At 57.9% G+C, this 24559-nt stretch overlaps 3 protein-coding genes across 13 annotated transcripts in view; 2 read left to right on the forward strand and 1 right to left on the reverse strand.

Moving 5' to 3' along the window:
• CARD14 (caspase recruitment domain family member 14) overlaps positions 1-11452 on the forward strand; it is a 33642-nt gene extending 22190 nt beyond the window's left edge. The window contains exons 14-21 of one of the 2 annotated variants that reach the window (XM_021928089.2): positions 4347-4473; positions 4775-5015; positions 6053-6116; positions 6803-6917; positions 7622-7792; positions 8319-8440; positions 9752-9867; positions 10266-11452. In XM_021928089.2, coding sequence (XP_021783781.2) covers positions 4347-4473; positions 4775-5015; positions 6053-6116; positions 6803-6917; positions 7622-7792; positions 8319-8440; positions 9752-9867; positions 10266-10473 — 1164 coding nt within the window. In that variant the 3' untranslated portion in view covers positions 10474-11452. Of the gene's footprint in view, positions 1-4346; positions 4474-4774; positions 5016-6052; positions 6117-6802; positions 6928-7621; positions 7793-8318; positions 8441-9751; positions 9868-10265 lie in introns of those variants that run through there. The other variant, XM_009191410.4, reaches the window with a different exon arrangement.
• SGSH (N-sulfoglucosamine sulfohydrolase) lies at positions 11401-22574 on the reverse strand. Of its 3 annotated transcripts, none has more exons than XM_003913537.4 (8): positions 22421-22574; positions 18975-19135; positions 16930-17035; positions 16512-16662; positions 16070-16226; positions 15702-15783; positions 13981-14184; positions 11401-12954 (listed from the first exon to the last, which is right to left on the reverse strand). In XM_003913537.4, exons 1-8 carry the CDS (start codon positions 22506-22508, stop codon positions 12395-12397), a joined length of 1509 nt encoding a protein of 502 aa, XP_003913586.1. In that variant the 5' UTR covers positions 22509-22574; the 3' UTR covers positions 11401-12394. The 3 variants fall into 3 exon arrangements, with proteins under 3 accessions (XP_003913586.1, XP_009189670.1, XP_021783783.1); XM_009191406.4 differs by having other exon boundaries at positions 18975-19170; positions 22421-22516; XM_021928091.2 differs by lacking the exon at positions 11401-12954 and adding an exon at positions 13780-13835.
• Positions 22575-22627: 53 nt separating this feature from the next.
• The window catches only part of SLC26A11 (solute carrier family 26 member 11), a 32273-nt gene continuing 30341 nt past the window's right edge, over positions 22628-24559 (forward strand). For 4 of the 8 annotated variants that reach the window (XM_017951052.3, XM_031657847.1, XM_009191415.4 and 1 more), the window contains exons 1-2: positions 22628-22727; positions 23135-24012. In XM_017951052.3, the coding sequence (XP_017806541.3) occupies positions 23746-24012 (267 nt within the window). In that variant the 5' untranslated portion in view covers positions 22628-22727; positions 23135-23745. The remainder of the gene's footprint in view (positions 22728-23134; positions 24013-24559) is intronic. The other 4 variants (XM_009191412.4, XM_009191414.4, XM_009191413.4 and 1 more) reach the window with 2 other exon arrangements.

A 24559-nucleotide genomic window follows, 5' to 3' on the forward strand; every position in this document is an offset into this window, starting at 1 on the left:
TCCGCTCATTTATAAATGAGAGTCATGCCGTGGGGAACCCAGCACACCACTCGCGGTGGCTGCTGCTATGTGGCACTTCTGACCAGGGGTCTTTGCATGAGGCCCTTTGACAGGGCTGGTGGTGGTCACTTGGGTGTGTGCAGTAAAATACATGTGACATGTAATTCACTATTTTAACCACTGGGGCATTTCTTTTCTTTTCTTTTCTTTTCTTTTTGAGATGGGAGTCTTGCTCTGTTGCCCAGGCTGGAGTGCAATGGCACAATCTCCGCTCACTGCAAGCTCCGCCTCTGGGGTTCACGCCATTATCCTGCCTCAGCCTCCTGAGTAGCTGGGACTATAGGCGCCCGCCACCGCACCCGGCTAATTTGTGCGTGTGTGTGTTTTTAGTAGAGACAGGGTTTCACCGTGTTAGCTAGAATGATCTCGATCTCCTGACCTTGTGATCCACCCGCCTCGGCCTCCCAAAGTGCTGGGATTACAGGTGTGAGTCATCGATCTTTTCTTTTCTTTTTTTTTTTTTTTTTGTTCTTTTGAAACAGGGTCTCACTCTGTCACCCAGGCTAGAGTGCAGTGGTGCAATCACAGCTTGACCTCCCCAGGCTCAATTGATCCTCCCACCTCAGCCTCTTAAGTAGCTGAGACTGGTGACCACACAAGCATAAAGCACCATGCCCAGCTAATTTGGGACCTTTTTTTTTTTTGAGACGGAGTCTTGCTGTGCTCTCAGCCGGGGTGCAGGGCGTGACTTCGCTCATCGGTAAAGCTCCGCCTCCCCGGTTCACGCCATTCTCCGCCTCAGCCTCCCAAGTAGCTGAGATCATGGCTACCGCCACCACGCCTCGCTAGTTTTTTGTATTTTTAGTAGAGACGTGGTCGCACCATGCTAGCTGTGATAGTCCCGGACCTCCTGACCTCGCGACCACCCGGGCCGGCCTAAAGTGCTGGGATTTGTGTTTGTTTCACGTCACAATTTGGGGACATTTTTCTAAAACTTTTTTGTTGTTATAAAATGCACACAAACTGCTGAGAAGATAAATGGACACAAATACAATCTACACAAAGCAGGTCACGCTTCGTAATCCCAGCAGGAGGCTGAGGTAGCAGATCACTTTGGAGGTCAGGAGAGAACAGCCCTTCCTGGCCGCTAACATGGCAAAACTCCATCTCCCCACCAAAAATGTATACAAAATTAGCCACAGGCGTGGTATGGCGCCAAGCAGTCCCAGCCACTCTTCTGCTGGGAGGCCGGAGGCAGGAGAAGCGAGCACCGGGAAAGCGAGGCTGCAGGCGCCGAGACTACACCACTGCACTCCAGCGTCTGCGATAAGAGTCAGACCAGCCTTCAAAAAAAAGTACAATCTAACTAATTATTATTATGAATACATGGGCAGAGGGTACCCTTGATGTGGCCTAAAAGGAGAAGCAGAATTATTAAACTTTAGGAAAAAATACTTCTGGGCACAGTGGTGCATGCCCATAGTCCTGGCTACTCAGATGCCTGAGCCCACAGAGATTGAGGCTGCAGTGAGCTGGCGATTGCACCACTGTACCGAGCCTGCGACAGAGCAAAGACCTTGTCTCAAAAAAAAAAAGGCCGGGCACGGCTGATATCCCAGTTACCGAGGTTGAGGCAGGATGAACCCTCGAGGGCGGTGCGCTGAGATCGCGGTTGAAGACCAGCCAGTATGAGGAGACTTGGTCTCAAAAAAAAAAAGAAAAGAAAAAGGAAAAAAGAAAGCATTGTAGTGCTTTCTTTTTTTTTTTTTTTTTTTTTTTTTTTTGAGACAGAGTCTCACTCTGTCGCCCAGGCTGGGGTGCAGTGGCCTGATCTCAGCTCACTGTAAGCCTCTCCCGGTTCAAGGCCATTCTCCTGCCTCAGCCTCCCTGCAGGCTGACTACAGGCCTCACACCTCCGGCTAGTTTTTGTACTTTTTAGTAGAGATCAAGGTTTCACCTGTGTTAGCCAGGTGTGATGGTCTCGATTCTGACCTTCTGGATCCACCTCGCCTCCCGCCTCCTGCTGGGATTACAGGCTTGGCCACCGCGCCCGGCCACAGTGCTTTCTTAATATGAAAAACTTTTTGAACCAAGAAATGTGCAAGATGGGCTTCACCTCATCCCACAGGCTCACCCTGCGCCCCCCAGGAGGGGACTGGGGATGGGGGCTCTGGGGTGGGAAGGTGAGCACAGAGGAGGGGAGAGGATGTGGCTGAACCCCTTGAACAGGAGTGTTCCACGCACCCCTCACTGCCCCCTTGGAACAGGCTGTCTGAATGCTGAGCTTCCCCAGGGCTCGAATGATAGCACATGGAGCTCCTAATCCAAGCGTCCTTCATGTCCTCCACATGACCCAGAAACCCTTTTTTACATTTCTTTCTTTCTCTCTCTTTTTTTTTTTTTTTTGAGACGGAGTCTTGCTCTGTCCCCCAGGCTGGAGTGCAGTGGTGTGATCTTGGCTCACTGCAGCCTCCACCTCCTTGGTTCAAGCGATTCTCTTGCCTCAGCCTCCCGAGTAGCTGAGATTACAGGCGTGCACCACCATGCCCAGCTAATTTTTATATTTTTAGTAGAGACAGGGTTTCACCATGTTGGCCAGGCTGATCTCGAACTCCTGACCTCGAGTGATCCACCCACCTTGGCCTCCCAAAGTGCTGGGATTATGGGCATCAGCCACCATGCCCAGCCCTTCTTTACATTTCTAATTGTCCTCTTAAGCGGCAGTCCCCAAACTTTTTGGCACCAGGGACTGGCTTCATGGAAGACAACTTTTCCACAGACCAGGTTGCGGGGGATGGTTTTGGGATGATTCAAGCACGTTACATTGATTGTACACTTTTCTATTCTTATTACACTGTAACATGTAATGAAAGAATTATACCCTGAACCATAATTCAGAATCAGTGGGAGCCCTGAGCTTGTTTTCCTGCAACAAGATGGTCCCATTTGGGGGTGATAGGAGACAGTGACGGATCATCAGGCATTAGATTCTCATAAAGAGCGTGAAACCCAGATCCCGCGCACGTGCAGTTCACAGCAGGGCTCACGCTCCTGTGAGAATCTACTGCTGTGCTGAGCTGACATTTGGGGGTGGGGCGTGGGATCATCAGTGGGTTCTCCCTTAAAAGGCGTGAAACCCAGATCCAGCGCACGTGCAGTTCACAGCAGGGCTCGCAGCTCCTGTGAGAATCTACTGCCAATGCTGAGCTGACAGGAGGGAGCTGAGGCCCGTGTCTCACTGCGCCCTGCGCCCCTCCTGCTATGTGGCCCGGGTCCTAACAGACCATGGACCAGGACCAGTCTGTGGCCCAGGGGCTGGGTAACCCTGCTCTTAAGGTTCCCAGTGATCAGCTCTGAGGCAGTTCAAGCAACAGAGCCCCTTGACGGTGTTCAGGGAGACAGTCCCGATATCCTAAGGGGGCCAATTCAATTCTAATGATGTTAAAACACATCTTAATTTTGTATCGTAAAAATATCTACTCTCCTAAGCTTAGAACAATATTGAGAAGAAATGAAGTGGATGGTGGAAGCCCTGCGGGGTGGGCCTTCACAGTGGGGAAGGCTGTGGGTGGAGAGCCAGGGCATTGGGTGGGTGAAGGCCGGGGATGCCACTCTGCATCCTATAGGGCCCGGGACAGCCCACAGCAGTACAGAATGATCCCAAAGCTAAGAAACCCCTATCGGCTGGGCACGGTGGCTCACGCCTGTAATCCCAGCACTCTGGGGGACCAAGACAGGCAGATCACGAGGTCAGGAGATCGAGACCATCCTGGCTAACACGGTGAAACCCCATCTCTACTAAAAATACAAAAATTAGCCAGGCGTGGTGGCGGGCACCTGTAGTCCCAGCTACTCGGGAGGCTGAGGCAGGAGAATGGCGTGAACCCGGGAGGCGGAGCTTGCAGTGAGTGGAGATGGCGCCACTGCACTCCAGCCTGGGCGAGAGAGCGAGACTCCGTCTCAAAAAAAAAGAAAGAAACCCCTATCTACCTATCTAGAATGTTCTTGAATGTTCTAGAACCAAGGTCCTTTCTTTTTTTTCCTTTTTCTTTTTTTCAAGAGAGGAAAATGCTTATCACAAAGAACCCGCAACCCCAACAGTGGACGGGTTGGGGAAGGGTTGGCAGTTGACCCTCTGGCCAGGACGATGTGTAGCATGTGTCACTAGAGGTCTCAAGGCCCCACAGAGGCTCTGGTGGTGCAGCTTTGTTTTGGCCAAGGCTGGCAGGCAGTGGTCCTACTCCAGGGCTGGCCCATGCCTTGCCTCAGTGCCCTCAGCGCCCTCCGCATCCTGGCTGGATTCAGCGTCCTGGGGAAATAGACTGACCTTCTCGACTTGCCCTCAGGTTGATTACGAAGCCTCAGAGCCCTTGTTCAAGGCAGTCCTGGAGGATACAACCCTGGAACAGGCCGTGGGGCTTCTCAGGAGGGTGGACGGCTTCTGCTGCCTGTCTGTGAAGGTCAACATGGACGGTACGCACACCACTCCTCTCGTGTGCACAGGCCGGTCTCCGGGACCCTTAGGTCCCTGGTGGCTCTACATGCCCAGCAGTCAGGGTCCCCCCAGAGCCAGGAGAGGATCAGCCAGGCTGAGCCCCAGGTCCCCGGGAGGCTCCCAAGCCAGCTGGAAACCTCCCACCCGCTGACTCCAGTGCCAGAGCGGCTTCTGAGACTGCGGAGGGTCCTTCCTTCTCTCCTACTTTAATTTTCTGCAACCTTCCTCATGCGGGCTCGTAATGGCAGCTCATCTGTGGCTCATGTCCCCTTTTATCAGGTTATAAGAGGCTACTCCAGGACCTGGAGGCCAAAGTGGCGACCTCGGGGGACTCATTCTACATCCGGGTCAACCTGGCCATGGAGGGGAGGGCCAAGGGGGAGCTGCAAGTGCATTGCAACGAGGTCCTCCACGTCACCGACACCATGTTCCAGGGCTGCGGCTGCTGGCACGCCCACCGCGTGAACCCTTACACCATGAAGGATGCTGCTGCGCACGGCACCATCCCCAACTACTCCGGGTGAGCAGCTGCGGCGAGCTCCATGTGTCCCCAGAGAGGCCCACGGGGAAACGGCACCCAGCCTGCCTCAGCTTCCTCCTCCTGCCCAGCAATAGAGGGTGGGCGTGGCAAGACCCCCTAAGGAGGGAAGCCTGCCAAGATCACTGCTGAAGATGTTGTTTCTTTGTGATGGATGATTTATATCTTGCACATGAAATGTTCATTCTAGAACATTCTAGATCTGGGTTTCTCAGCTCTAGCACCACGGACGTTTGGGGCTGGATCTCTGTTTGTGGTGGGGCCGTCCTGGGCACTGCAGGATGTTGAGTAGCATCCGTGGCCTCCCTACCCAGGATGCCAGGAGCACTCCCATGCCCCAGTTGTGACAACCAGAAATGTCTCCATATGTTGCCAAGAGTCCCCTGGTTCTCCTAGGACAGTCTTGGTCTTAGCACTGAAAGCCCCACTTGCAGGGAAGCCCCTCGGTCCTGGGCAAGCTGGGACAGCTGGTCACCCTCCCTGAGGACTGACACTGCCCCCTGCCTTGCTCCGTTGAAAACCATTGCTCTAGATCAGCCTATGGGAGGCTCCAAGGTTCAAGTGCACGGAATGCACAGTGCTAGAAAGCACAGGTGTTGAGCTCAGCACTCTGGGGATCGGAGCCAGAAGGTCTGGGGAGAGGCCTGGCACTCTGCATTTCTAACAGCTCTCTCGGTGACTCCAGGCTGCAGGTCACAGACCCACCATGAATACTGAGGTTCTGGAGGGGGGCCCTGTACACTGGCTGCTCAACAGCACACCCTGGGTCCCGCCCCAGGACAAGTCAATCAGCATCTCCAGAAGTGGGCTGAGGCCCTGGAGTCTTTTGAAAGCTCTGGAGACTGGGATGGCCGCCAGGGTGGAGCGCTCTGGCCTGCAGCAAAGGGGTGTGTGGACCTCTAGGTAGAGGGCCTCCTCTCCCACTCAGCCATCTCCCCCACTCTCCCCTGCTTGACTCTCCCCTGCCCCGCTCTCCTGGCAGGAGGCAGCTGGGTCAGGGCCTCTCCTGTTCTCCACAGGGCTCAGCAGCAGCTCATAGCCCTCATCCAGGACATGACTCAGCAATGCGCCGTCACCCGCAAGGTGAGGCTCCAGGAGGGGCCTGGCCCCCACTGGGGTGGGCTGGAAGAGGGGCTCGGTGCTGGCAGGGAGGCAGGGGGCACCGTGTGGAGAGTGTGGGCTGCTGATTGGAGGAGGGTGACCCCACCTGTCTCTCCTCTGGGCCCCTTCAAATCAGGGCAGGGTCTGCAGCCCCCACCCAGCCTACAGGCTCTTGCACAGTGTAGACACACCTCATGCTGCTCTCAGAGTATGAGTCTCTGCATCACTCCCAGGTCACCCCAGTGCCAATCATCTCCCTGAATTCCCATTCCTCTGCATCAGACACCTTTGTGCTCTCCAGACACGGGACACTTGGCAGGTTGCTAAGCACCTGCCTGTCCGTGCGGTTGCTAAGAACCATGGGACAGTGCTCAGCCAGTCCCCGCCGATGATGCAGGGCTGGGCACTGGGGAGACCTCTGCCCTTCCTCCTGCCTTTGCAGCCTGCCCCTCACTGTAGGGCCCTGCTTTGTGGCTGTTGACCTGAGGACCCCCTCCCCCCCCCCTGGCACGGGCCCTGGGCATCCTGGCTGTTCAGTGGGCACAGTCTCATAGTGCAGAGACCACACTGGATTTGCCGATGGGGTGGGGTGTGAAGACAGGGGGGTGTTGGGCCCATGTTGATGGCTTCAATAGCTTCTCCTCATCCCTTCTCCATCCCTCCTTCAGCTATCTTCTGGGGGACCACAGAAGCTGGTCCGCATCGTCAGTATGGACAAAGCCAAGGCCAGCCCTCTGTGTTCGTCCTTTGACAGGGGCCAGCTGGACCCCAGCAGGATGGAGGGTGAGGCCTGGTGAGCTGGCACAGGGGCTGCTGGCTCTGAGCGGGTGAGGGGCTTTTGGAGCTGCTGCTAGTTGGTCAGCTGGGGCCGGGGGATGCCACTCATTTAGGCCAGGATCTGCTCTTCAAGAATCATGGGGCTGGGCGTGGTGGCTCACACCTGTAGTCCCAGCTACTCGGGAGGCTGAGGCAGGAGAATCGCTTGAACCCGGGAGGCAGAGGTGGCAGTGAGCCGAGATAGCGCCACTGCACTCCAGCCTGGGCGATAAGAGCAAAACTCCGTCTCAGGGAAAAAAAAAAAAGTTCAGGAGAGGAGTACAGAGGCCCAGGACAGAGGAAGGGCTGGGATGCTGCGCCCTGGGAGGATGGGTGAGGAGAAGGGTGCCGCTCTTCCAGATCCTTTGGAAGAAAGAAAATCCTGGCTTCCGCCATCCTCCCTTGGGCCTAGAGGAAAACAGGATTAAGTTGCAGGCTGCAAAGTGGTGCCTGGAGAGCCACAAAGCTGTGTAACCCATGTGCAAAGGAGCCGCTCAGCCAGGGGCTGTGGAACTTGGTGCGAGTCCTGTGTCCGCTGAGCCTGTGCGCCTGCAATTCTAGGTGCTGGGGCTGCTGCAGTGAGCAAAGCAGACCCAGTCCCTCCCAGGGCAGGGTGGGCTGGCTGGGGGCTGCTGCAGCCTCACCCACCCTCAGGATCCTCTCCTCCACAGGCTCCAGCGCGTGCTTCTGGGCCGAGAGCTGCTTTACCCTGGTGCCCTACACCCTGGTGCGGCCCCATCGACCCGCCCGGCCCCGGCCTGTGCTCTTCGTGCCCAGGGTGGTTGGGAAGATCCTGAGCGAGAAGCTGTGCCTCCTCCAAGGGTTTAAGAAGTGCCTGGCAGGTATGCTGTTGCCTGGGAATCCCTCTACCCCTCCCTCCACCCCTCCCTTCCTTCTCCCCTTTCTTTCTCCTCCTTCCCTCTCTCCTTCCCTCCCCCACTACGTGCATTCCCACACTCACCTGCTGTGTCCAGATAGTTCAGGATGGAGGTGCAGGGCACAGAGGGGGCGTGCAGGGCACAGGGCGGGGCGTGCAGGGCACAGAGGGGGGCGTGCAGGGCACAGGGCGGGGCGTGCAGGGCACAGGGCGGGATGTGCAGGGCACAGAGGGGGGCGTGCAGGGCACAGGGTGGGGCGTGCAGGGCACAGGGCGGGGCGTGCAGGGCACAGGGCGGGGCGTGCAGGGCACAGAGGGGGGCATGCAGGGCACAGGGCAGGGCGTGCAGGGTCAGGTTTGTCAAGTGGATGCCCTAAGAAGAGCTTCTCCCAGGGCTGGCGGGGTCCACGGGGACAGGGGTGTTTACCATGGGGCTCCCCTGGACCCCCACTCAGCTGGTGCATGACGGCCCTGTCCAATGTCACCTGTAGAGTACTTGAGCCAGGAGGAGTGTGAGGCCTGGAGCCAGAGAGGGGACATCGTCCAGGAGGGAGAGGCGTCTGGGGGCCGCTGCTGGGTGACCCGCCATGCTGTGGAGTCCCTCATGGAAAAGGTGAGGGCAGCGGCGGGGTGGGCAGGGGCTGTGCTGGGAAGGGTTTCGGGAATGCAGAGGAGTGGGATGAGATAAAGGTGCAGGGACCGACCTGGACCCGGGTGACCTTGTCGCTGACCTCTGGGCCCCGACACCCCAGCAGGAGCCCAAACCTCGTCTCAGCCAGTTAGGATCCACGGGAGCATGGGTGAGGTCTCCCAGCTCCTTGAGCTTGGGGGATGTTTTCTCAGCTTGGGGGATGTTTAATAGATACTTGTTCGAGAATGAATACATCTCAGATAACGACACTCTCCATGTTTGAAGATGCACACACATGAAAAGCAGCTCCCCGTGAACCATAGCTTTGTGTCTGCACGGGCCTGGAAAGCAGAGTCTGGCATCAGGGTGCCTCCTGTAGGGGTTGGCGGAGCTCCATGCCAAGTTCGCCTCTGTCCCCAGAGCTCACAATTTCTAGATTTTCGCAGTGAAAAATCAAAGGGATGGAAACTCTTAAGACTGCACAGCAAGCAGCCTCATTTAGAAAGTGGCAAACTCAGCTGGGCCTGGGGCTCACACCTGTCATCCCAGCACTTTGGGAAGCCGAGGTGAGAGGATCGCTTGAGCCCAGGAGTTCCAGACCAGCCTGAGCAACACAGTGAGACCCCTGTCTCTAAAAAAAATTAAAAAATAAAGAGAAGAAAGTGGCTGGGCACAGTGGCTCATGCCTGTAATCCCCGCACTTTGGGAGGCCTAGGCGGGAAGATTGCTTGAGCCCAGGAGTTTGAGACCAGCCTGAGCAACACAGTGAGACACCCGTCTCTACAAAAAATTTAAAACCTAAAAAAATTAAAAGTGGGCCGGGCGCAGTGGCTCACACCTGTAATCCCAGCACTTTGGGAGGCTGAGGCGGGCGGATCACCTCATGAGATCAAGATTGAGACCATCCTGGCTAACACTGTGAAACCCTGTCTCTACTAAAAATACAAAAAATTAGCCGGGCGTGGTGGCAGGTGCCTGTAGTCCCAGCTACTCGGGAGGCTGAGGCCGGAGAATGGCGTGAACCTGGGAGGTAGAGCTTGCAGTGAGCCGAGATCGCGCCACTGCTCTCCAGCCTGGGAGACAGAGCGAGACTCCGTCCAAAAAAAAAAAAAAAAAAAGAGAAAAGAAAGTGACAAGCTCTCTTCCCCCATCTTCTCTACAAAATTCAGCTCTCCCCAGCTCCTACCCTGCCCTCAGCCTGTCTGGAGGGCCCTTCAGACCTGGGCGTGGGCTCCCTTTGCTTCCTCAGAGGCCTGTGATCTTGACTCACTTCTCCCTCTCCCTCCCACAAAGAACACCCACGCCCTCCTGGACGTCCGGCTGGACAGTGTCTGCACCCTGCACAGGATGGACATCTTCCCCATTGTCATCCACGTCTCTGTCAACGAGAAGATGGCAAAGAAGCTCAAGTAGGTACACACTGGGGGTTGGGCAGGGGCTTTGAAGTGGCTCCTGGGCTCCCCTGAAGCCCATGGCAGGTGCCTCTGCACTTACTGGGGCTCGGCTAGCACAATCTAATCCTTGTTGGCTAAGGACGGAAAAAAAAGTAAAAAAAATGACTGGTTTCCTGGGCACAGACCGAGAGGTCCTGCCACTGTGCCCTTTCTACCCCAGGAACCACGGCTGTGTTGTAGACAACTGCCTCCCACCACTGGGGCCTGGGGCCTGTTTTCTTTACAAGGTCCCCTCAAAGCGAGGCCATCTGTGTTCAGGGGTGTTTGGGTGCATGTCATCACTACTCTAGCCGGGGCTCCTGGGCGCCTTGCTCTCCCCTGAGCCCGCCCCATCCCATCTCTGGCCTGTGCAGGAAGGGCCTACAGCGGTTGGGCACCTCAGAGGAGCAGCTCCTGGAGGCCGCCAGGCAGGAGGAGGGACACCTGGACCAGGCACCCTGTCTATACAGCAGCCTGGCTCCTGACAGCTGGAGCGACCTGGACGGCCTAGTCAGCTGTGTCCGCCAGGCCATCGCCGACGAGCAGAAGAAGGTGGTGTGGACGGAGCAGAACCCCCGATGATGTACCGTGCCCCTTCCTGGGACGGTGGGAGCCTCTGCGTGCCTGTTAATGCGGTCCTGTTCCTGAGCCCAGACCCTACTGGCACAGCTGTGGGCTCTTGGCTCATGAGGCCTGCTGTCCCCCCTGGCTGGGGTCTAACCTTGAACCCTCACCACGTGCAGGCCACACACGGTGAAGCCACTTGTAACTGCACACTTTTCTGTGGAAACATCTCCACCTTTCACCAGGCTTGGCATGGTCCGGACGGGAGACCCTGAGGACATTTCTGCAGTGGGACAGGAGGGACGTCTTCCCACACCTTCCCTGGAACCGGAGGCCCCGGACCTCTCTGGAGAACCGCCTGTCTGCAGGCCCGATTCAAACCTGTGGGGGCTGCATTTCCCTTTACAATTCTGAAGTGTCAAAGGCTCGCTCCAAAAGCACAGAGGCAGCGGGTGGGGAGTCTGGGTGGCCCCCAAGGTTGCTGCCACGCTTGCCTGGGGCAGAGGCACAAGCCCACATATGCTGTGACCCTGGCCACCTTTTCTCAGCTTCTGAGGCTGCGATGCCTCAGGAACTCCAGTTTACAGAGACCAGTGTGCTTACTTGTAAATAAAGCCTCTGGGTGGTGGAGATGGTACTTTCAGTGGGTCTGTGCCCCGTGGCCTCCATGCCCGTTCGGTGGGGGTGTCCCAGAGAAGCCTGGCACCAGTATCCCTGTACAAGGTCCGGCAGACTCTGCCTTCCCCCGACCTGGCTTTGCACCCCAGCCCTTCTTGGGCCAAACATCTTCACTGCACCTTCAGGGCTCGGGGAGGACCCAGGTCCCCCAGCGCCTGGCCTTGCCTCCGCCTCCTCGGGCTGTTGCAGACTGAAGGTCATTTTGACAGCAGTGTCCAAGAATCAGGAAGCTGTTCTAGAATTCAGGTTGGAATCATCATAAACGAGTTCAGAAAAAGAACTTCTGCATATTTTACTAAAATAAAAGGCTTTTACAATAGCTGGCCTATGGCTTCCTCCAGCCCACCCCAGTATGGAGTGATGGGGAGAGAAGGGCGAGGGGAGCCACCCACTCAAGGAAGCGCCCTCTCCTTCGAGGGGTGTCCAGGCCGGGCTTCTGCTCCTGAGGTGGGTGGAGGCAGGGCAGGAACGGCGCAGTCTCCCAGCAACGCCGACGCCACCCAAGAATTAACCCAAGCCAGAGGACGGGTATCGCCACCCAGCAATGCCAGTGCCACCCAAGAATTAACCCAAGTCAGAGGACGGGCATTGCCATACCTTCATCTTTGGACACTCTCAAAAAATATAAGCTTCTGCCCAGAAGCACCACAGGTTCAAGCTCATTACTCAGGAAGCCTGCCGCCGATCAGCTGAAACCTGCCTGGGGACCAGGTACTTGACCATGGGGCAAAACAGAAGAAGCAGAAACCTGCCCAAAGGTGGTTCAAAGGCTTCCTCTAGGCCAGACGCTGGTAAGAGCCAGGCGCTGTGCTCCCAGGTGAGTGTGGGCGGGACCGGTGTACTGCCCACGCGGCACCGAAGCCCTTGCCTGCTGTCCGTGAAGGGCTCATAAGTATCTGTGGCTGCCAAAGCCTAAAGGGGGCCTCAAGCCTCCCATTTGCAGGTCCCCAAACCAAGCCAGAAAACAAGACTCCCTTGTCATGGGCTGGGGGTGCTGCCCTGTCCACAGATCACACACGTCTAGAATTCCCGTGCTGGGAAGTGGTTCAGACACGAGGACGGCCGTGTCGTCTGCCATGATGGCAGTGTCCCTGGTGGTGGAGGGGCTGGGCACATGCTCTGGTCCCCCTCCAGGCACTGGCAGGAGTGACCCCACAGGAAGGAAGAACCCTCCTTGGACGGGAGTGTAGACGGAAGTGCTCCCCAGGCTGGCCGGCCACAGGGACATGTCTGGGATGTGTGCACAGGCCTCCTGGGAGGGTCACAGCTCGTTGTGGAGGGGCTGGCACTGGGGAGAGAGCTTCTCCTCCAGGACGCCGTCGGGGGCACACACCCAGGGGTCGTGGGTCTCCCATTGCCACTTGGTCAGCTGGGCCCGAAGCATCTCCAGCACCTGAGCAAAGCGCGGGTCGGCGGCCAGGTTCTGGGTCTCGTGGGGGTCCCGGCTCTGGTCGTAGAGCTCCCAGCGCGCCCGGTAGTAGTAATGATGGAGGTCCTTGTACCAGCCTGTGGGCTGGCCAGCTGTGGTGCGGTTCAGGAGGTCCTGGAAGGTGGGTGAGACGTAGAAATCCTGGTCGATGGGAAAGGGCATCTTGAAGTTGAGGTTGTGCACGAGGCGGAAGTTCCGGTGCTGCACGGAGCGCATGGGGTAGGACATGGTGACCTCGTGGTGGCTCTGGCTGCCAAAGACGGTGGCCCAGAGGGGCTCGGCCTCCAGCGCTGGCAGGAGGGACCGGCCAGTGAGGTGGATGGTCTTCGAGCCAAAGATGGTGTAGCTGGGGTACGGGACGGAGAACCAATCCAAGATGGTGGGCGTGAGGTCTGGAAGGGAAGCAGCATCTCAGAGCAGCAGAGCCCTCAGCACACAGGACTGCCCTTGGAAGGGCCGAACCTATGCCACTCAGGGCGGCTACCCTCTCCAATCCAATCAGCAGCGGGAGGTGCCTTGTCGGGCACCTCTCACCGCCATGTCATCTCTCTGGGCCATGGTGCCTTGAATGGTATGACAAGAGGCCCTGATTTGGTGACATTTAGGATCTTTCTAAAATCCTATGGACCAGAAGTCTATTTTTCAGCAGCTCGTCTACTCCAGCCCTGTGGTGGGTGTGGCCATAGTGCTCCTGGCTCATAATCTGGGGCCAGAGAGAGATATGGGCAAGAGCTTGGAGGGAAAGGGAAACTGAGTTTGCTGCTGCCCCGGGCCCACCCCACCTGGAGGCTCTGCCAGGCCGTGGGCAGGACACGTGAGCCTCTGCCCTGTGCCAAGGGGCTCACCCCAAGCCCCTCACAAAGTCTTCCTGCACCCCTATCTTTGTCTGCACGTCCATAACATGGGACTAGATGTCCCAGGCCTTTTTAGAAATGAGCAGGGTCATGAGGTGCTTTGGGTCCCCCAGGAAGGCAGGATGGGGTGCACAGATGCTCAAACGGGGGTCCCCAAGCCCACAGTATTGGCATCACCTGGGAACTTGTCAGACATGCAAATGCTTGAGCCCGCCAAAATCTACTGAATGGGACACTCTGGGGGTTGCAGTTTGGATGTTAACAAGCATTCCAGGTGATTCTGAAGCTCATTGGAGGTAGGCGAGAAAAGGCAATGGTTTTGAAAGCAGTGGGATCCAGGCGAGAATCCTAGCTTAGTGCTTATCAGCTGTGCAGTCCTGAGCAGCTTACTTCACCTCTCTGAGCCTCATCCTTTTCCTCTGCAGAGGGGGAGCGACAGTCCCTTCCTCACCCAGATGACCTGAGAGCCACGTTAGGTGATGGGTGTGGAGCAGCATCTGACAGGTTGTGGCCCCATCCCAGATCCACGCCCACCCCTTCCCTGATGGAGACAGACAGGCGTACCTAGGAGGCTCACATAGGCCTCACTGACTTGGCCCCAGCGTTTTGGGTGCTCAGGGGATGACACCAGTAACGGTTCAGCAGTGCCCGGCCAGTACAGGTTGGTCCTGCCGCTGGGGAAGGGGATTCCGTTGTCAGACGTGAAGATCACCAGTGTGTCGTTCAGGACACCCGCGTCACGCAGCTCCTGGAGCACAAGTCCAACTCCTGTGGTGAGGGGCCGGGAAGCAGAGCTCAGCTGCAGACACGCACGGAGGCAGGGGTGTGTGCAGACCCACCCGCTGCTTCATCCGGCCACTGGGCTCTGCGCTTTCCGGATTTGAAAGCATCCTGTAGTTCTTCCCACTAGCTCTGGCTCTTGCCCGGCTCTGCCCAGCTCCCATTGCCTGAGCAGGCCTCGAATAGGCCTCCAGGGACTCCAGTCATCCCTTGGCACTTCTGTGTCACCCCCAGGCAGCTGCTCCCTGGTGCCCGCCGGCTTCTGAGTTCTCTGGAATCTCGCGTCTGTCCCATGGAGCAAATAGGGCAGGGGCCAGAAGACAAGGTTTCCTCTGTACCCACTGTTTCCCAGGTCGCTAAGAATTAACGGCACCAACAGGGCAATGGCAAAGGTCCCGACCTCCTGTTGTGGGTTAAACGGTGATCCCCGAGCCCAAAAGACATGAGTGCTGGCATCTGTGAAGGGGGCCTTGTTTGGAAAGGGGAACTTTGCAGATAAAGATCCTGGGACAAAATCATCCCGAAGTACTCAGGCAGGCCCTAAATCCGACGGGGTCCTTATAAGAAGCAGAAACAGGCTGGGCGCGGTGCCTCACGCCTGTAATCCCAGCACTTTGGGAAGCTGAGGCAGGTGGATCACGAGGTCAGGAGTTCAAGACCAGCTTAGCCAATATGGTGAAACCCTGTCTCTACTAAAAATATAAAAATTAGCTGGGCATGGTGGTGGGCGACTGCAGTCCCAGCTACTCTGGAGGCTGAGACAGAAGAATCGCTTGAACCCGGGAGGTGGTGGTTGTAGTGAGCCGAGATCGTGCCACTGCACTCCAGCCTGGGCAACAGAACGAGACTCGGTCTCAGAAAAAAAAAAAAGAAGAAGAAGAAGAAGAAGAAGCGGAGACACAGACAGAAGAGGAGACAGGAAAAAAGGCCGTGTGAAGGCTTACGCGGGGATGGGGGTGATGTTACCACCAGCCCAGGAACACTGAGCACTGGCGCAGCCCCCAGAAGCTGGAAGAGGAAAGGCAGAGTGTCCCCTACACCTTCAGGGGAGCGTGACCCTGCTGACATCTTGATTTCAAACTTCTGGCCTCAGAACTGTGAGAGGACAAATTTTGGTTGCTGTAAGCCATCCGGTTCACGGGGCTTTTTCGGACAACCACAAAAACTCACATACCTCAAGTTCTCCATCTGCATACGCTAGGGAACTCCAAACCCCCAATCCGACCCAGGTCCTGTGGCTGGAAGAATCCAAAGTCCTCACCCAACCTCTGGGGCGCCCTAAGGCCCCCGCCCAGGAGCAGTTCCATATCAGGGCAGTCCCGGAGTGGGTCCTGATGCCACCCACAGGCCCCACCTCTCAATGTGGGCTCTGCCGGCTGCAGCACAGGGCCTGCCACACTGGGACCCTCACCCACACCCTGCTGTGATCTGACTGAGAGGGCGCTGGCCCAGGTGGGGGACCCAGGCCGTGGCACCCCTCTCAGTGCCCCATTCTGCAAGCCCACCTTGGTCCATGCGGCCGATGGTGGTGTACTGAGCGGCAAGGTCGGCTCGGGCTGCCGGGGTGTCGGGGACGAAGTAAGGCACCTGGGGCAGGCGGTGGGGAGCCAGGCTTAGAACAGATGGACGAGGGGAGCAGCGTCCAGCCTTCTCCCTGGGGCCTCCTACAAATGGATGAGCCCAGAACAGCCTCACTCTGGACCACCCCGTCTCTCTACGGTTCTCTCTGTGGTCCCAAGGATGGGAACCTGAATCCAGTTTGGTCAGCGCATCTTTCTTCATCATCTAGGGCCAAGGCTGCAAGCTCGCAGGAGGCCCAGGTCCCTGACCCAGGGCTGACGGGCATCCTGAAACGCGAGAGGGGCCCTCCTACCAGCACGTCCAGTGGGTCATAGGCCTGGGGGGTCCAGTCTGGGATACGACCCATGCCGCTCTCTCCGTTGCCAAACTTCTCACAGAAGGTTCCGTACTGGGGCTGGGAGTGCCCGCAGCGGTGGGGGTCGTGGAAGGCGACGTAGAGGAAGAAAGGCCTGCACGGGAGGAGGCCCATTGCCAAGGCTGCGGGGCCAATGCCGCCTGGCACAGGAAGCCCCTCGGCTCTGCCTCCTCCTCTGTATCTGGAAGTCAACCTGTAACCCTCACCGCCTCAGTTTCCCCAGGTCTCTTCTCCCTCTGACCAGGCTAATTCGAGTACCTGGAACCTTCTCCCCGCCCCCATTCCAGCCACGTGGGGGCCCATGCATCCCGCCTGAAGGCTCCAGGCTGTGCTCTGGGACCAGCCGCCAGGGGGAAGGGGCAGGGGCCCCGACTCCTACCGGTCGTCCTGAGTCTGCAGGAATTTCCGGACGAGCAGCTTAATTCTGGTGATGTTCCGTCCCACCTGGAGGACGGAGCCGTTCTCCTCCGTGTAAGCAAAGTCAAACGGGTACACGGCCTCTGGCCCCACGTGCTTCTTCCCGATGATGCCTGGATGGGAAGACAGGCCTGTCCAGAGTCCCTTCTGCCTCCCAACCCCCTCTGCTCCCTTCTCCGCCCCCCTCAGCCCTATGCGCACTGTGGGTTCTCGTGGACTCACAGCCCAGCCAGGAGACCCAGGCCCAGGTCTTTTGGGACAAGAGCTAAGGGCAGGCCACAGGGGCTGAGGGTGCGTGGGGACAAGGTGCCAAACCTCCTGGGCTCTGGCCTGGCCTCGGTGCCTCACCCCACGCCCTGTCCTTGGCACAGGGTCCTCACCTGTGCGCACGCCAGCTTGGCTGAGCAGCAGTGGCAGGCTCCGCACCTTGTCGAAGGAGTTGAAGTGGTGCACATCCTGGTGCAGCCCGTACATCCCATTCTGATGCTGCCAGCAAAGGTGCATGAGATCCAGGGCCCCCAGGCAGCCAGGGCCCGCCTGCTGCACCTGTTCTCCCACGGTCCTCCCATCCCCAGGGGCCTTCTCGGGGCCCTGATTTAGACTTCGAGTGGCCAGCACCCAGAGAGACTGCCTCCACCTCCCACTCCCTGCCCAAGAGGCCCTGGGTCCCTCTTGTGAAAGGAGGACTTCGCAAGAAAGAAGGGGACCTGGAGGGCGTGCACTGGCACGAGGGCGGCCTTGATGTTCCTTCTGCATGTCTGTACTTTTGAACTTTTCTATTATAATCACACGTTACAGAATGAAAAAGACAGGGCCAGGCCTTGTTTTATTACCTAGTTATTTTTATATTGTAAAAGATATTGTACATTTAAAAAACTCAGACTGCCGGCCAGGCACAGTGGCTCACGCCTGTAATCCCAGCACTTTGGGAGGCTGAGGCGGGTGGATCACGAGGTCAGGAGATCGAGACCAGCCCGGCCAACATGATGAAACCTTGTCTCTACTAAAAATACAAAAATTAGCTGGGTGTGGTGGTGGGCACCTGTAGTCCCAGCTACTCGGGAGGCTGAGGCAGGAGAATGGCTTGAACCTGGGAGGTGGAGGATGCAGTGAGCTGAGATGGCACCAGTGCACTCCAGCCTGGGCAACAGAGTGAGACTCCATCTCAAAAAACAAACAAACAGACAAACAAACAAACAAAAAAACAGTAAGTGTCCTCAAACACCCGTGTTCACAGCAGCTTTATTCACAACAGCCAAAGGGTAGCAGCAACCCAAGGGCCCACTGACGGATAAATGGAGAAGCAAAATGCGGGGTCCATCCATCCACTGGAATATGATTCAGCCCTAAAGAGGAGGGAAGTTCTGACTCGTGCTACAGCATGGTTAACCCTGAGGACATTGTACTGAGTGAAGTAAGGACACAAAAGGGGGGCCAGGCGCGGTGGCTCACACCTGTAATCCCAGCACTTTGGGAGGTCGAGGCAGGCAGATCATTTGAGGTCAGGAGTTCAAAACCAGCCTGACCAACATGGTGAAATCCCATCTCTACTAAAAATACAAAAATTAGTCAGGTGTGGTGGTGTGCACCTGTAATCCCAGCTACTTGGGAGACTAAGGCAGGAGAATTGCTGGAACCTGGGAGGCAGAGGCTGCAGTGAGCCGAGATCGCACTGCTGCACTCCAGCCTGGGTGACAGAGTGAGACTCTAACTCAAAAAAAAAAAAAAAAAAAAAAAAAGACTAGTCCTGTGTGATTCCACTCTTATGTGGCCCCTGGAGCAGTCAGAGTCATAGAGACAGGGGATAGGGAGGGAGAACGTGGAGCTGGTGTTTCATGGGACACAGCTTCTGTCTGGGAACATGGAAAAGTTCTGGAAGTGGATGGTGGTGATGGCTGCACAACAACGTGAATGCACTTCATGCCCCGGAACTCTGTGCTGAAAAATGGCTAAGATGGGCACATCGATGTTTGTGCATTTTACCACAATAAAACAGGAGCGTGTGTGCCCAGCGGCAGCCACTCCCCGCACCATGGCGTTCCTGGGACACTGTGGCGATGGCGGGTCACGCTGACTCAGTCCACAGGCCTCACGCTGTTTACATACGAAGCATGAGCCCCGCCAATCCCCATAACTAGAGTGGCATCTCATTATACCCACCATCTTACAGATGGGGAAACTGAGGCACAGGGAGGTAGGTTACTTGCTCAAGGCCACACACAGCAGTGGAGCCAGGGCTGGTAGGTGAGTTGGAGCCCCTAGTCTGCACTCGGCCGTAGGCTGTTCTTGCCTCCTCCTGGAGGTGGGAGGGAAAGCGGGCAACACCCCCAGGGAGCTTGGGGATGGGAGACGTGGCAGAGGCCTGGGCCCTGGACAGAGCTTGTCTACTCCCTGCCCATCCCCTCCTCCTGCCCTTGCACCTCACCTGGGGCAGGCCAGTGAGGAGGCTGGCGCGGCTGGGAGAGCAGCTGCTGACCGAGGTGAAGGCGTTGCGGAAGAGGAGACTGCGGCGGGCCAAGGCGTCCAGGTGCGGGGTGGCGATGGCGCTGTTGTTGTACGCACCACTCTCAAAGCCTCCGTCATCCGCTGCGTCAGGTGGGAGACAGAGAGCACATGGTGGGCTGCGGTCATGAGAAACAGCACTGGGAGTGAGGGAGGCTGGGGCTGTGATGCCAGGAGGCAAGATACCCAGGTGGGCATGGTACTGGCTCAGCGTGAACACTCATCGCGAAACGCTATTCTGACAGAGCACTTCATTACCTAGGAGGCATGACACCCGCGTGGGTACATCAGGCAAGCATGATATCAGAGGGCATGTCAGCAGGTCTGATACTTGGTGGGTATGTTAGCAGGCAGGCATGTACCCAGAAGACCCCATACCCACTGGGTATGTTAGCAAGAAGGCATGGTACCTAGTGGGCACAATACCTGGTGGGTATATCAGCAAGCAGGCATGGTGGCCAGTAGGCATGAAACCTGGTGCGTATGTTAGCAGGTGGGCATGGTACCCAGCAGGCCTGATACCCAGTGGGTATGTTAGCAGGTGAGCGTGGTATGTAGTCTGGACTGATGGTAGGTATAAGCAGGTAGGCATGGTACCCAGGCAGGCCTGATACCCTGTGAGTATGTTAGCAGGTGGACTGGTACCCAGCAGGGATGATGCCTGGGTGGTATGTTAGCAGGCAGGCATGGTATTTAAGTGGGCATCATACCACAATAAGCTTGATGATATCCTAAGCAGGCATGATACCCAGTGGGTATGTTGGCAGGTGGGCACGGTACACAGGCTGAACTGACAGCTGGGGGGTATAAGCAGATGGGCATGGTACCCAGGCAGGCCTGGTACCTGCGTAGGTATGTTAGCAGGCAGGCATGGTACCCGAGTGGGCAAGATACTCATGTAGGCATGATATCCCAACAAGCTTGATGATACCCCAGTAGGCATGCCACCTGGATGGGCATGTTAGCTGGCTGAGCATTGGAAGCGAACAAACGGCTGAATGCATAGCCACAACGGCATTCACAGCCATGCATATTACAACGGCGCATTCCACAACCCGGCGCATAATGGCCACGGTGGCGAATGCATATTGCACAGCGAGCATTCCACAGCGGCGCATGGCCACAGTGGCCGAATGCATGGCCACAGCCACGCATTCACAGCCGCGTACAGTGGCCGAATGCATATTACAGCGGCGCGTTCACAGCGGCATGTACAGTGGCGATGCATGGCTGGCCGGGGCATTCCACAGCCCGGCGCGCTGGTACGGTGGTGGCGAATGCATGTGGCCACAGCCGGTTCCACAGCGGCGCTGGCCGTGGCTGAATGCATGGCCTGGCCGAGACGACTACAGCGGCGCATGGCCACAGTGGCTCAATGCATGGCCACAGCCGCGCATTCCACAGCCGCGCATGGCCACAGTGGCTGAATGCATGGCCACCGAACTGCTGGGCAATTCTGGGCTCTGCAGAAACTGCGTGGGGCAGAGGGCCGGAGAGCCTCACCCAGGGCACGTCTAAAGATCTATGTGTGTGCGTCCCACCACTGCTTCTCACTGATGCCATCTCAAAGGCCCAGTGACCTTGCAGGTTGTCCATTTCAACGCTTTCACTCTCCACAAAGCAGCTGAGGCCCAGAAAGGTGAGGTGCAGTGCCCAAGGCCACACACTGGGCAGCGGGAAACAGGGTCGGGCCGCTGAACTCCCACAACCACACCAAGCTTCTTCCCCTGCTCTGGAGTAGAGGACACTGGGGGCACCACAGGAGAGGCTGGTGGGAGCCCCTAGGACCAACACTTTCCCCAGTTCCCTCAGAGGCAGTGCAGTCCACGGGCAGAGGAGGCTGGGCACCTTCCAGCTGGGCTCCCGTCCTCCACCCCACAGTCCCCATGGGGTGTGAGCGCATGGCAGCCAGGTAAACCCGGAGGGAGAGGGGGATGGGCTGTGCTCCCTACGCCCCTACCCACAGGCCAGGAGGAAAGCTGCCCTTCTCCAAACCCAGAGTTGCTCGGCACTTGGCTGTGGGCCTGCTGTGGACTGAACTGTGTCCTCCCGGAATTCATATACTGAAGCCCTGACGCCAACATCACTGTATCTGGAGACAGGGTCCTTAATTAAGGTTAAATGATTCATAAGGATGAGACCCTGATCTGACAGGACTGCGGCCTTATAAGAAAATAAAGAGAGAGCCAGGTGCAGTGTTTCATGCCTGTAATCCCAGGACCCTGGAGGCCGCGGCAGGAAGATCGCTTGAGCCCAGGAGTTCGAGACCAGCCTGGGCAATACAGTGAGACCTTGTCTCTACAAAAAATACAAAAATTAGCCAGGCATGGTGATGTGCACCTGAGGTCCCAGCTACCTGGGAGGCTGGGGCAGGAGGATCACTTGAGCCTGGAGGTTGAGGCTGTAGTAAGCTGTGATTGTGCCACTGCACTCCATCCTGGGTGACAGAGTGAGACCCTGTCTCACAAAAAAAAAAAAAAGAAAAAAGAAAGGAAAAGGAAGTGAGACCACCCCCATCCACTTGTCATGTGAGGAAACAGTGAGAGGGTGACCACCTGTAAGCCGAAAGCGGACCCTCACTGGAACCCAACCAAGCTGGCACCCTGACCTTGGATTTTCAGCCCACAGAATTGTGAGAAATACATTTCTGTTTAAGCCAATCCATGGCAGTCCGTGCTAAGACAGGCCCTAGCCCAGTGGCCGCATAGCCTGGGCTCTGAAAGCCTCCTGTAGGAATCCTCATACACAGATGAGGATCCATGCAGGTTCTCTGCTGAGTTTCTGGGAGGCGAGGAGTTGGCAGGAGAGCTGTTTATGTTACAGTGAGCCGAACCCCCGCCCAGAGACCACAAAATTAATCAGAAAGAGGGCACCTGGCAGGGCGCCAGACCTCAGAAGGGGAAAGAATCGCAGGCCTTGGGTTTGGCCTCCTCGCTTGTCATGGGCCAGAGCCCTGATTACCCAAACCGGAAGTCTTGTGAGCAACACAGTGCTTGCGCTGGAGGAACCCCGGGTTTCTAAGAGGGACTGGGATTGGGGGTGGGTGGTGGAGGGCTGTGCCCTTGGGACAAGGGAAAAGACAGCTGAGCCACAGCCTATGGGGTCGGAAAAGATTGCAGCGGGGAGGAGATGAGAGCCAGAGCCAGGAGGGCACCCTGTCTGCAGTCTCTGGGGACCTGAGCACCAGCCCTTCCTCTGGAATCCCCTCCCGAGAGCGATCTGGGATCCGTGGACCCCTGAGCCCTGGCTGGGCAGGGTCAGAGGAGGGTGGGGACAAGCGGCAGGAGGTAAATGTAGGGGTGCTGGATGCTGGGGCTCACCCCTCCAGCCCTTGCTGCCGTCTCTGGGGAGACACCCATCGGCACTCACCGAGGAGCAGCAGTGCGTTCCGGGGGCGCGCCCGGCAGAGCCCCAGGACTAGCAGCAGCGCGCAGCAGGCGGGCCCGGGCCGGCGCATGGCGGCGGCTCCGGCTCCCGCTCCCGCCCCGGCTCTGGTCTCTCGCTCGGCTCCGCCCCCGCCCCGCCCCCGCCCCGCCCCCGCCCCGCCCCCGCCCCGCCCCCGCCCCGCCCCCGGTCACGAGCGCGCCAGACCCCGCCCCGGCCTGTCCCAGGCGATTCCTGCGGACCCGGCAGCGGCGACGCCAGGAGACCCCCAAGCTGCAAAGCCGACGAGTGGGTGAGTCCGTGGCCCGCAAGGGCGGCGAGCGGGGACCGGGGGCGGGGGGTGCGGACAGTGGCCGGGGTCGCCCGGGGCAGCCGACGCGGGGGCCAGTGCGGAGTCCGAAAGTGCGGGGGCCTCTCGTGGGGACCACTCCCCCGCCGCGTCCCCACCCGGTCGCCGCGGCCCTCGGCGTTGCTCGGGGCCAAGGGACCGCGGACGGTCAGGTGGCGCGGGGTCTCCTCCGGGGACCCCAGGATCCGGAGCCAGCGGCCTCGTGGGCGGGGCCGGGGGCTGGGCAGTGGATTTTGCCCGGAGCGGCCGGGGGCGTGGCGGGGTGGGGGTGGCAGCTCTGTACGCTGGCGCCGGGGCCCTGGAAGATGCTGCGCACCTGAATTAACCGGGCGCCTCTGATGTCCTCACAGAAGCAACTAGAATTCCAGGACTCTGAAAGCCACAGGTGGGGGCTGAGCGAGGCCTGGCCTCAGGAGCCGAGGACCCCCCCCCAAGCCCCCCACGAGCGCCGCAGTCCACCGTAGTGGGTGGAGCCCGCCTTGGTGCGCAGTTGGAAAACCTCGGAACCCCTCCGGATCTCCCGGCTGTCACCCGCACCCCCCGCCAGCCTAGGGTGCGCCCGCGGGCCCTGCTTCTCTCCCCGTTAAATTCCCTGAGAGGGGAAAAAAGGCAAAGGAAGCCGGTTCTCCAGGGGCCAGAAGTATTGAGCTTAATTAATTAGTCTTCAGACTTCTCAATAAGAAATCACTTATCAGTTTCTTATCTGGGAGAGTTGAGGATGAAGGGACAGAAGGCACCCAGGATTTGCACGGGGGGGATTCAGGGAGAGAGAGTGATGAGGGATGGGGTGGGCCCTCCAGTCTTGGCCCAGTCCCAGTCTTGTGCATGTTGTTGGCTTCCTCTCAGAGCCTCTGGTTCAGTCCCCCTGGGAAGGGGAGACCCATAGTGACCCCTCCTGACACCCATCGACCCTGACCAGTGTTGCCGGGTTCTTCAAAGGCCACGCGCTCACTGCTGGTCTATGTCACCTGCACCCCCCAGCCCTACCGTGGAGATGCCTTCTTCGGTGACGGCTCTGGGTCAGGCCAGGTCCTCCCACCCCGGGATGGCCTCCAGCGCCTGCTGCTGCTCGCCTGCGGCTGTGCAGAGAAGACTGCCCATCCTGGCGTGGCTGCCGAGCTACTCCCTGCAGTGGCTGAAGATGGATTTCATCGCCGGTCTCTCAGTTGGCCTCACTGCCATTCCCCAGGCACTGGCCTATGCTGAAGTGGCTGGACTCCCACCCCAGGTGAGGTGTCTGACCCTGCTGCCAGCCACATCTCAGAAGCAGAATACACAGTATCAATCCCAGACGCCAGCAGATTCCGGGTTTCCAGCCCCTGGGCGCCAAGGAACCTTTGGTTTACAGTGTGTGACGCATGACTGTCTCTGGGCTGATCCAGGCTCCTATGCCTGTTTGGCACACACAGACACTGAGCTGGTTATGAAGAGGCCAGTGAGATGACTCACGGAGGCCTCAGGAGTTCAAGACCAGCCTGACCAAAATGGTGAAACCCTGTCTCCACTAACAATACAAAAATTAGCCAGGCGCAGTGGCGGGTACCTGTAATCCCAGCTACTGGGAAGGCTGAGGCAGGAGAATTGCTTGAAACCGGGAGGCAGAGGTTGCAGTGAGCCAAGATTGTGCCACTGCACTCCAACCTGGGTGACAGAGCAAGACTCTGTCTCAGGAAAAAAAAAAGAATGTTTCCTCAGAGTTGGACACAGCACACGGGCCTGCACCAACCCTCTGCCTTGCTGTCTGCACCCTGAGCCCCCAGTTGGGTGCTGCTGAA

This window comes from Papio anubis, chromosome 17, assembly GCF_008728515.1.
Source record: "Papio anubis isolate 15944 chromosome 17, Panubis1.0, whole genome shotgun sequence".
NCBI classification, from domain to species: domain Eukaryota; kingdom Metazoa; phylum Chordata; class Mammalia; order Primates; family Cercopithecidae; genus Papio; species Papio anubis.

What these genes read in the sequence shown, in the direction of transcription:
- SGSH (XM_003913537.4), bottom strand. Translation starts at nt 22,508, where the DNA reads ATGCGCCGGCCCGGGCCCGCCTGCTGCGCGCTGCTGCTAGTCCTGGGG. An exon ending in CCAAGCTGGCGTGCGCACAG is followed by an intron (nt 16,663 to 16,929) that starts GTGAGGACCCTG and finishes CTTCCCATCCAG; the next exon opens with GCATCATCGGGAAGAAGCAC. An exon ending in CATCGGCCGCATGGACCAAG is followed by an intron (nt 14,185 to 15,701) that starts GTGGGCTTGCAG and finishes CCCTCACCACAG; the next exon opens with GAGTTGGACTTGTGCTCCAG.